The 12269-nt window shown below is 46.5% G+C and overlaps 1 protein-coding gene across 1 annotated transcript in view; it reads right to left on the bottom strand.

The window, feature by feature from the left end:
* Nucleotides 1–12269, bottom strand: part of UBE2F (ubiquitin conjugating enzyme E2 F (putative)) — an 85620-nt gene that overhangs the window by 19296 nt on the left and 54055 nt on the right. Inside the window, exons 6-7 of the mRNA XM_051999270.1 lie at nt 8604–8674; nt 451–508 (exon numbers count right to left, since the gene is read on the bottom strand). Of these exons, the coding sequence (XP_051855230.1) occupies nt 451–508; nt 8604–8674 (129 nt within the window). The remainder of the gene's footprint in view (nt 1–450; nt 509–8603; nt 8675–12269) is intronic.

Here is a 12269-nt window from a genome sequence, read left to right as displayed (position 1 = left end):
GGCAGGGCCGTCCCCCTGACCGGTCTGGCCCGGTCCCTCAGCGCCTCTCCGGACTCTCTCCTTGGATGCGGGGGAGGCCGGGCAGGGATACACAAGTTCTTAGGCTGGGCCCAGAGGAGGGCAGCTGGGGAAGGGGGAAGGCCGCCACATGCAGGGAAGAGCTCCTGCCCACCAACAGCCACCAGCACCCAGTAAGGCGCCCTCCCGGAGCTGACCCTGCACAGGGGCAGGAGGGAACTCGGAGGGGTCAAAGCCAGAGCCTGCCCGGGCAGTGCCCTCCCACCAGGCTGTGCCCCCCAGGGCCCTCTTCTTCCTCAGCAGAATGGATTCCCGGGTTCCTTGAGGCTCTAGACTACAACTGGGTACGTGGAACAAACAGGTAGAGAGTAAGCCGGGGGCACCTGGGATACTCTGACCCGTGTAGCAGAGGAGGTAAAAGGGGTTCCGTACCTTTAACGTTCTGGTGGGCGCCCATCCAGTGCCATCGATTGAATGTTCTCTCAGTAAGCTGAAAGACAGGAAAACACAGGCTGCTTATTTGGGGTCTCACGGACAGGGCCTCCGAGGGGGAGTTCACAACGCACCTAAAGATCTGGCTTTTTCTGGTGTGGATCCTCTCCTCCAAAGCCCCAGAATGCAGCCCTCCTCCCGAGCAGGGGCCTCCAGGAGCCAACATCTGGAGCAGAGCTCAGCTGTCGATACGGGGAAGACTCTGCTCCAGAAGAACCCTCGGGACCATTCCTGGGAGTTAAAGACGGGCCTACAGCCTCCCACTTCCTCTGCGCTGTGGGGTCCTCCTGCCCAGGCTCCCTTAGAGAGCCACAGACCCTGCTGCCCTCACCGTGTGCCCACCAAGGGCTCGGGTTCGCCCGATGTGTGCAGGCCCTTCTCGGACCAGCTGCCCTTCCAGGCCCCAGCCACGGCAGTGCCACTGGAGAGCTGTTCATCTAACACCTGGGGTGCAGGTGCTGGATCGACCCCACTCTTTATCATGTGGCAGAGACTAGGAGACTGCGGGGAGGGGGCTTTTACCCGCGAATGTGGTGATTTTTTGGGGTGATCGCAGTAACATAAGTACTCTAAATCTAACATCAGTTTCCTTGTTTTCAGGAGACAAGCCAGACCTCTCGAGTCCACCAGGTGGCAGCATCTTTTAGGGATGAGGAAAATGGAAAGCAGGCCATCTTTTGGCTGACATTGAGCCCTCATCCCCACTCAGGACACTTTCTGGACAAATCAGCTCCTGACTGTCCCCACAGTAGCCTCAGGCCCTGGATCTCAGACGTTTATTTTCCTAACGGCAAATGGAGAAGCAGGATCCACGGGGCTGGAGGTCGAGAAATCTCCAGTTATGTTCGCAGCCGCAGAAGTCGGGTCTGGGCAGGCCCTGGGATGCTGCGCCACAGCCATACCTCATCTGGGGCCCCCGTCCCCCCTCATTTCTGTTGGACGTTCTGGGTTTCCAGGCTCGCCCCCATCCTGCGGCCACCTGGCCAATAGCCTGAGTGTGGGGAAGGGTGTTTCCATCACTCGTAAAGAAGAACGGCCGGCAGACTCTGCGGGAAGGAGCCCCCATGGACGGCAGCGGGCCCAGGGTCAGGCCGAGAAGTTTCCCGGCCCTCTCATCTGCCACTTCACAGCCTTCCCCATGCCCCCCTCCCCGGATGCCATTCTGGTTCTTGGGGGGCACTTATACCCACACACATGCACACACTTCCCTTCCCAATGGAGCCTGAGCACTTCACGGGGCAGGACCGTTTTGTTCTTTGTGTCTGCACCCTCCCATTACAGGGCCCGCCACACTGAAGATGTTTAGTAAATGTTGGCTGACCCCAAAACTAAGGAGGGAGAACTTTATTGATACTGATGGCAGATATTGCCACCCCCATTTTATAGATGACAAAACTGAGACTCAGTGAGGTCACCGTCTGCTAAGAAATAGGACCAGAACCCATGCTCTGATGAATCAAATTCACTCTGCTAGCCCGGCTGCCCCCTGCCCCCCCATTTATTCAGCTCTAGCCTGTTAACTCAGACCAAATGCCATAGTCCTTCCATGCTCTAAAACCCCATGATTTGGCCCCCGCCACGCCTTCCCATTCATCCTCCCCAAGGCTGGGGGATGCTCCAAGGGATCACGGCAGCTTATCGTGACGGGGGGCTTATTGTGACTGGCCCCCTTCCCCTCTGTTCCTACATCTACGTGGTCAGGTGTTCAGTGTCCCTCCTTTTAAGTGTCTATTCAGAGCGATGGTAATCTGTGACAGAGGATGTGATGGGGGTGGGGGACACCTGGCTTTCAGACGTGGGGGTGGGAGGGAGCAGGCAGCGTGTTCTATAGGTGTGGGAGCCCTGGGCCCGAGCCTGGACACACCCGGTCACTGGCTCCCCCGGGCCTCGGCTCTGGCACCCATAAAACTGCAGGGGCACATGCACCCCGAGGCCCTGGGATCCCATAAAGGGTTCAATGACTTTAGTGACCACTTTGGCCAACCCGAGGCTGACGCACCATGGTGGGCACAAGGTCAAAGGTAGAGAAGACTTCTGTCGGCTGCCACCGCCCCATCATTCCAGAGAACTAATTACTCGTGGTTTGGGAGTCATCGGGCATATTTCTGACAATCAGTTCTTTTGCTTGAAAAGGTTTTCAAAGAGAGGAGAGTGACCTGGAGGACGGGCGTTTTCAGACTTCGTACAGAATTTACTGCAAAAGTAGCAGTTTCCGTCACACACGAAGCCTGGGCAGCTCCAGGGCTGCAGAACCCTGACCCACGGGCCTCCAGTCCACAGGTAAAGAGCCTTCCGTGCAAAAGGAGCCCCACGGGAGAACGAACTCTAACATCATCTGGCTTTTGTTACAGTTTTACTTACCTGGCTAAACATTCCCCAGTTACACTTTAATCTGGCTCAGGTTGTACTTGGGGGCCATGTGGAGCATGGGGGGAGCTAGAATTTGGCATCCGAAAGTCCTGGGTGCGAGTCCCATCTGAGGTAACTATTCATAGCAAGGCAGTTTGGGCAGCGCAGTGCAGAGCGCTGGGCCTGCAGTCAGGAGGACCGAATTCAAACCCTGCCTCAGCCATTTACTGGCTGTATGATCCTGGGCCAGTCACCTCACCCTGTTTGCCTCAGTTTCCCCATCTGTAAAATGAGCCAGAGGAGGAAATGGCAAATGACTTCAGTACCTCTGCCAAGAAAAGCCCCAATGGGGTGACAGAGTCAGAGCGACTGAACAACCACGATCTCGCCAAGACTCAGAACCAATGGTGTCTCTTCCGGAGCTCACCTCACCTCCCGGATGTTGACTTGGAAACCATAAATACTAATTGCACTAAAAAGCGTATTGGGCCAAAGGCCGCCCCTCTCTCTCTACACTGCTGTCGTTCAGAAGACTTCAGGGCATGGATCCAGGTCAGAGGCCTAAAAATACCTCGCCACCCCGAGTGCCAGCTGGGTGTTTATGGAGGGAACTCATGGGATGTGCGGCTCGATCCCCTCCCTTTGCCCCTTTCCAGGCCTCCCAGCCATCAGACACGAAGGATCACCTCGGGGAACACCCAAATCGGATGCCCTAGGAGACCACAGCGCACTGGGGCGGCTGCCCGGACCGGCGCCATTCCACATGACATCACTCAATTCTGGCCGGAGGGCTGCGCCCATGATGTTTGGACTCAAATCCCTCTCGCTGCAGGTATAAGTTGGAGAGGGCACCTCAGCTCCCGGGTCAGAGCCTCCCAAAAGGGGGGAGATTGGGAGCCTCCCTCCCAGCCCTTGGCCCACAAACAGACTGACAGAAAGCTGCTCTAGCAGTCCTGGGGAGAAGGGGGGAGGCGATGGAGACCTATCTGGCTGGAGCGGCTAGGAGAGGGACTTCGGATCCCAATCAAGCTTGGCCAAAAACACGGGAAGGGAGGACAACAGCTTCTGAGGACTTTAACCTGAGGGCTCAGGAGGAAGCCAAGGGGCAGATCTGGCTGCTCCACTGCGCCCTCCATCTCTGAGCTCTATTTGCAGGCATCCAGGCGGGACACAGAAGCCCTAAGTTGCTAACAGATCCAACCATTCTGGACAGCTAGTTGGAACTATACCCAAAAGGCTAGAAAATTGTGACACCCTTTGATCTAGCAGTGTCTCTACTGGACCTGTATCTCAAAAGGAACTACATGTGCAAAAATGTTTGTGGCAGCCTTTTTTGTAGTGGCAAGGAACTGGAAACTGAGTGGATGCCCATCAATTGGAGAACAGCTAAGTTATGGTATATGAAGGTTATGGAATATTATTGTTCTGAAAGAAAGGATCAGCAGGATGCTTTCAGAGAGATCTGGAGAGCCTTCCATGAATTGGTGCTGAGTGAAGTGAGCAGAACCAAGAGATCACTGTACACAGCAATAAGATTATGTGACGATCAACTGGGATGGACGTGGTTCTTTTCAACAATGAGATGACTCAAGGCAGTTCCAATAGACTTGAGAAGGAAAATGCCATCCACATCCACAGAGAAAACTGTGGAAATTGAATGTTGATCAAAGCAGAGTATTTTCATCTTTTCTTTGTTGTTTGCTCAGTTTTTTTCCCCTTTCTTATGATTTTTCCCTTTTGATCAGATTTTTTTTTGCATAATAAATATAGAAATGTTTAGGTGAATTGCACATGTTTAACCTATATTGGATTGCTCGTTGTCTTGAAGAGAGGGAGGAGTGAGGAGAGGGAGAGAAATGTGGAACACAAGATTTTGCAAAGGTGAATGTTGCATGTATTTGAAAAAATGAAATACTGTGTATATAAAAGAAAGGATGGTATACACGTTCTCCAGTGCCATACAACTCAATATTTTCCTCCTATATAATTATGTATTTTTAGAACTAAGAAGAATAAAATCTTGGCTAAGAAAATTAAAATAGCTAAACTCTCAATTTGGGATGGGAACTTACTCATTCATGGGAAAGAAGGTTTTAAAATGGGAAAACAAGGAATGTTTTCAGGCATGAGTTACTAAGCTTGCTGCCTGAGAGATACGAGAGAGGCCTGTAATATTATCCCCCAGAATATAAGTGAAGATTTCAGTAACTGCTCATCATCAACTGCTCAAGGGCAAAGGCCAAGGTCTTGGAAGGATTTTCTCATTTTGAGGATGATCTTGTCTCGCAAAGAGAGCTCCATAAACCTGTCTGGAATTCAGGTATTTTCCTTATCACCCAAAGCCCAATTAACCAACCAACCAGAGATGGCAGATTCTGGGACAGATTCTTTCCCTGTTCCAGGATGGCTCAAAAGTTTCAAAAATTCTCTCGTTATCAACCATCGAAGGAATAAGTTTTCTAATTGCATCTAGGGTTTGATTATTATTTAATTGGAAGCTGAGGTCAAAAAAGATTTCTGATCTGTTCTTTTTATTGAGCGGCTACCATATTAACTCAGGGAGGGGATCCCACCAGCAGCAATTACTGTGATCCAGATTAGAGAGAAGGGGAGGCGAGTGAGAGATGTTATGAAAACAGAAATGATTGTTTTTGAGCCTGGGTGACTGACAGGAGGACAGTGTGTCCTTGACAGTAAATAAGGAGATGAGGGGGAGGAAAGAATTAGGGGAACAGATACTGAGTTCAGTTCTGGACACGCTGAGTTCAAGATGTTTCCTGGACAGCTGGAGTTCCAAGAAAGGTCAGGGCAGGACGAGCAGATCGGACGGCCCTCTGCACAAAGATGGCAACTGAACCCATGGGAGCTGAGCAGATCATGAAACAGGACAGAGGAAGAAGAGAAGGGAACGTAGCAGCTGGGACTTTTACGGTTCCCAGGTGGGAGGCTCTCCGGGCTCAGAAAGGTAAAAAAGCAGAGATCTGACACACAAATATGAGCAGGGGCCTTTGAGAAGAGGAAGAACACCATGTTGAAGGCAGCAGTCAAGGGTGAGGACTGAGAAAAGACTAATAGCCATGTTAGCGAGCAGCAGAGAAGTGACCAGCGGGTGCTCAGCACCCCCTACCCCCCCCAATAAGCCTGTGAGAAGACCTCCAAGGAGGGGAGTCACCATCCCCGGAGGTGGCACCATCCTCCAGCCTCCCTGTAGGGGGCCTAGCCAACAGAGCAGCAGCCTCCATGTTGAAAAACCTGAGTTCAAATCTCTCCTTGGATGGTTGCCAACCATGTGACCCTAGTCATTTCTGTGCCTCAGTTTCCTCATCTGCAGAAGGGGAATGACCATAGCATCTACATCACAAGGCTGATGTGGGATCACTTCCACCCACCTTGACGAGCTCTGTGAATGCTTTTATTATTAACGAGGATCTTGGTGTTTCCCGGCTGTTGCTCACTGATCATGAAAAGGGACTTCCACATATTCTGGAAGTTTTCCTTTTCTAACCTTGCCACAGGGTTTTGGATGTCATGTCTAGGGGAAATTACTTCCTCTCCACTACAAACACACACTGATAACCTGGCACAGGGATATGGCAGGTTAATATACCAACCCTGGGGCTATGTGTAACTGTTAAGTCCAAGAAAATGGGTATCAACTCCTAAATATGTACTAAGTGCCTACCATGAGTCAGGCACTGTTCTGGGCACTGAGGGTAGAAATACAAAGGCAAACTGGTTCCTGCTCTCCAGAAACTTCCACATAATTAACAGGAAGAAGTTAAACTAACATTTAATCAACCTGACCTAAGTGGATTTTTATCCATTTATCCAAATTGATATTTTTATACAACCTGAAAACAACGTATCGTGAAGTTTTCAGCACAAATCCAACAACTTCCGTGCTATTTTCTGGGGCCAAACTGCCATTCACACGTTTCATTCACCTGATGCTGGAATGGAATCAGCCACAAAAAGATCCTTAATTAACAAAGAAGGGCTTAGCACGAGCTTCTCTGTTTCTTTATTTAGGGACTTAATGACCTCAAAGGCTCCTCCCAGCTCTAAAACTATGACACAGTAAATGAGACTAAATCCAAAAGGGGTTTCTGGTTAACGAGAACATTCCAGGTCTCGGCAGTCTAATTAACTGGGATTTTAGTGATTTATGTACAAAAGTAAATCTCATTTTTGGGTTTTTAAGATATCAGAGAAAATAAGGCTCTTTCATTATAAAGAAGCTGGCTGACGAATCTTCTTAAGTACTCACAAAGCATTGGGCTGAGGGCAGAGGTACGAGAGGTATAAAACTTATAGAGATACACACACCCATCACAGAGAGTAGTTATAAAAGCAGATGATATTTGCAGACAACAGTTACCATGGCCAGGAAAGGTTTCCTGCAAAGTGTCTTAAAGGAAGCTGGGAAATTAAGAGGTTGAGATGAGGAGGGAGACACTCGGGAGGCAATATGAAGGCAGAGCAGTGGGGAAGGGAGCTCTGTGTGTGGGGGGAATGGCAAGGCCGTGAGTACATGGGGGAGTAAAGTATAGGAAGACTGAACAGCCAGGAAAGGGGGAGGTCCTGAAGAACTTCAAATGTCAAACAGAAGGATTTGTATTTGACGTTGAAGATAAGGGGGAGCCACTGGGAGGTTCCTGAGTAGGGGATGGTCACCCTGCCACTCTAATTTAGGGGAATCACTAGCACTGATTTAAAGAAGGCTTGGAGTGGGGGATTGAAACAGGAAGACCCATGAAGAGGCTCCTGTAATGGTCTGGCCAAACGAGGGCGGCCTGAACAAAAATGGCGGCTGCGTAAGTGGAGAGAAAGGCGAGATGTTGGGAAGGAAGAAACAAGATCTGGCAACTGAATGGTTGTGAGGTGAGTAATAGAATCAAGCACCAGGAGGTATCTACCAGGCAACTCAAATTGTTATCCAATTCCTCTTGGACCAAAACCCTGCTTCCCTGTAACTTTCACCTATAAGAAAAAGTAGAATTTTTTTTACCAAAGCCGGGTATAGGATCTGGGCTTACATCAACAATGAAAAGAACACATCTAGCCGCAGATAGATGAGGAACACATGCGTTTGTGACCTTGCTTCAGACGGGCAAGAAAAAATGTGAGGGTGCTGGGTGCTTGGGAAAGAGCCAGGAGCTCCAAGGAAGGGAAGGAAAGATCCACAAACTTTCTATATTTTGCCAGTTTTGACGAATGGCCGCAGCTTCCCGGCAGCCTGACACACGCTACTGAATTCTCTTCCATGTTACGGGCCAGCCCCATACTGTTAAGGTCATCTTCCATTGAGATATATGCAGATGGTCACAGGTCATAGGAAATTAGTTGTTGTTGTTCATCATTTCATCCGTGTCCAACTCTTGGGTGACGCCATTTGGATTTTCTTGGCAGATACTGGAAGGGTTTACCATTTTCTTTTCTAGCTCATTTTACAAATGAGGAAACTGAGGCAAGCAGGGTAAAGTGACTTGCCCCAGGCCACTCAGATAGTAAATGTCTGAGGTCAGATTTTAACTCGTGAAGATTAGTATTTCTGATTCCAAGCCTAGTATTCCATCCATTTAGCCTCCTAGCTACTCATATACCATAAACTCGATAATAAAAAAATCCCCCTGACAAATTCCTCAAAATTATACACAGAGATGACTTTCCTTTCTTTATCCCTTTTGTTCCTTTTTTCTTTGCGGGGTGGGAGTGGAGAATACAGAGAAGGTAGTGAAACTTACCTCAGACAGATTTCCCCCATCTCCGTGATGTTAGGGTGCCAGATTCTAGTCAAACATTTTACTTTGGGAGGCTGCAAGACAGAGAGAGGTTACAATGGCATTCTAAAGCAGACAAAGTCATTGTGACAATATTGCTATATTATCGTCAGCAACTCTCACCAAAGGTCTTTTTTTGTTTTCAGCTCGACAGGCCAGGTCCTTTTCCAAATCTGAAATGTGAATACCTTATGCCAAGTACAACTGTCTTTAAACCCAGAATCCATTGTTATATTTTTACTAAGAAAGGTTTCCATGACCTATAAGCTAAAGAATTATTTGAGTCTGAAAGCAACCTTTAAGCCCTCCAATAAAAGGTCCATAAAAGGACCTCAGTCTCCTCGGCTATAAAACCCTGGAGTTTGATTACACCATGATGACGTTCCTATGCAATATTCTAGGACTCTAAATTCTACAAATTACAGCTAAAAATCATAAGTGATTGTATTCTGAAACGAAATGGGATCTAGGATGCTGAAAGCATGGCGAGAAATGGTTCCTGTGAAAAAATGGGAGGTGCTGAATAGATTGTGAGTTCACGAGTCAACAATCATGTGGCTTGGGGCCCCCAAAACCAAGAGAACACTCAGTTCTGGACCCTACATTTCAGAAATGATATGGACACTGAAAGGGGAGAGAACAGGACTCCAGGCTCCAGGAAAAGGATCTCAAGAAACTGAAGTCTGAAAGAGGAAGTTGGGGGTGAAAGCCAGGAAGAATGAGGAGTAGTCTTTGAGGATCTGAGGAGGGGTACAAATTCCTACTTTTCCTGTCCTTAGAGAACAAAATCAAGAGAAACAGATGGAGGCTGCAGGGGCTCAGTGACCCCTGGACCAGGCATGGGCTGGCAAGACAGAGCTCCAGATCTCTTTTTGACTGCACAGTCTCGGGTTCTCTGTGACTGTGGCAACACTTAAGTGGGAAGGTCAAAGAGATCAGAGCTCTCGCTATTGCTTAGTATAATAGGATCACAGATTTAGAGCGGCAAGGACCAAAAGGGTCATCTAGCTTGATCCTCTCATCTTAAAGACTAGGAACTGAGGCCCCAAGGCAATTAGTGATTTACCAAAGGTCACAAAGGAGGGGTGAACCAGATGCCTCTGCCCCGCAGTTCAGGGCTCTCTCCATTGGGCCACATTGGTTTCCGGAAAGAGGATAGAATTCCAAAGATTGCTGGAACCTGAAAAGAGTCTCCTAGAGAAGAAAAAGTATATAAAGACCAACAAAGAAGGCCGATTTCCCAGTTGCCAAGACTTGGCAGGCGGGAACTAAGAGAAGCAAGGGGGTCTACAAACAGGGCCGATGCCACCTCGTGATTTATGAGGCTTGCTTTTTCATTAGTACCAGCTTCCTATAAAGGGAATTGGTTTTCTAGAGATTTATTGGATGCAGGGTATCTATACTTTGTACTTAAAGAGGAAGGGAAATTGTATTAAAAAAAACAGGAAAAGAAAATTTAAGAAATTGCTAATTAGGAATATTTGAATTAAGTTAGTATTTGAATGGAATCCTTCCTTCCCTGCTAGATAAATGAGATCTCAAAGAATCATTATGGATCTGTTTTCTAATTTTCAGTGGTATCTAAGAGTCAGCATTAAATCATTTAAGAACAAAATCAAGGAATAAGTACTTATTATCTCAAGCACTAGGAGTAATAATAATAAAAAAAGGAAAGTCATTGCCCTAAGTGGGCTTACATTCTATCAGAGATGAATGTGTGTGTGTATACTTATATTGCATATAAAATATTGTACTAGATATATAAAAGTGAAATACAAGGTCATTTGAGGGAGGGGATGAGACTAGCAGTAAAACTGAATACAATGTTCAATATGATTGTACATGTATAACCCTATATCAGATTGCTTGCCATCTTGGGAAGGGATGAAAAGAGGGAAAGAGGGAGAAAGAAAATGGAAGTCACAATCTTATAAATGTTGAAAACTACATGTAATTGGAAAAAAATAAAATATTATTAAGTAGGGAAAAAGTATAACCATATTACATAAAGGTAATTTGATTAATCTTTTCCTGGAATGATTTTCAAGGTTATCATATAGGATTAAAAAGAGGAGGGGAAAAAAAAGATGTCTCTGCAAGTTTATGTCAATGGAACCATTTTTCTACAATAAGAAATGTTTTTTATTAAGAATGCAAAAAGATAATCTTATGGACAGATGATCTTGAAATCTCTAATGAAACATCCCACTGAAACTCTAAAAAATTTTGAGAAGTTTATCGATCTGAATTATATGTCTAGAAAAACTTTGCAGGGGTCAGACCTACTTAAAGATTTTTTTTTTAAGTACATGAAACTTTCAGTAGAAAGAAGAAAATTAATGAAGCAAAAGAATGAAAAGAAGAATCAGTTTCCATTTACTAGAACCAAGCAAGAGTGAAATGGCTCAGCAAGGCCCCCCCTCCACTTCTGGATGTAATTCTTTCCTGACAAGGAGAAATCTGGTCATTCATCTCAGACCATTGCCTAAAAATAAACAACCAGCTCAGGCCGGAGGTAGTTTTAAAGTTGTTTTTCTTTTTTTCTTTGAATTGGCCCCACAGCTGAGAATGCCAATAAAAAGGCCTCATTATGGTAGTCCAAGCCCAACCCTATTTAGAATTCTTTATACCTTACATTTAAATCCCTTTTATTCTCATACAATCCTGTTTAATGCAAGCATCCATTCTACATATGAAGAAACTGAGGCTCCCACAGTTGAAGTGACTAGACTTCAGTCCCACAGAGGTACCAATGTGGCATGAGGAGACAAGTTCAAAACCCACCTTGGTTCCGACCCGTGGGAATCTGAGCAAGAAAGCGAGAACTCAAGAACAAAAGCAAACTCAGTTTCCTCACCTGTATAGGAAAGGGCTAACTTAGTTGGCTGCTGAGGTCCCCTCGCTTCTGCAGTAGGTCTGATTCCCAAGAATCGGGATGGCCTAAAGAGAAGTGGTGGATTTGTGGGCAGAAGAGATCTAGAGGTTTGAATCTTGATTCTGACCTTACACAAGATCCCACTCTGGGCCACAGTTAGTAGTACCTGCTTTACAAGATTATTTTTATTTGATTAAAATACTCATAATCAATTGTTGCCATTAATAATGAGGAGGTCAAGCCAAGAACCAAATCTGTGATCACAGCAATACTCAGTCATTTTATTTCCTTCTAAGTGCTACACAATGAAGTCAGTGGGACCAAAGTGATATTATAGAGTCTGATTCTCTCCTGCTTTATTCCATTCTGGTGAGTTTTTTAGTTCAGGCCTTGGTTCTAGCCTCTCTGGGCCACTGCCCTATCCCTGACTACCCTAACCTGGGTATTTAATCTCTCAGAGTTGACTGCTTCCTTCCTTGATGACTACAAATTCACCCCAAGTCTCCCTCTGCTCAAATTTTTTTCAAAGACCTAAGCAGTTCCTCAAGTTAGCATACTGCATATCTCTTCAATTATTCATCCAAAATCTGAAGTTTTTACAAAATGTTTTTCTTTACAACATTATTATGATCGGTCTCCTAGTTCTGTTTACTTCATTTCACATCAGTTCTTTCAAGTCTTCCCAGATTTCACTGATTTTATATATCATAATTTTCAGCTACTCCCGTTAACAGCTGCCTCCTTAGTTCCTCAGT

This window comes from Antechinus flavipes, chromosome 4 (assembly GCF_016432865.1).
Source record: "Antechinus flavipes isolate AdamAnt ecotype Samford, QLD, Australia chromosome 4, AdamAnt_v2, whole genome shotgun sequence".
Lineage (NCBI taxonomy): Eukaryota > Metazoa > Chordata > Mammalia > Dasyuromorphia > Dasyuridae > Antechinus > Antechinus flavipes.
The sequence above is the reverse complement of the archived record's forward strand: the minus strand, read 5'-3'. Positions and strand labels throughout refer to the sequence as shown.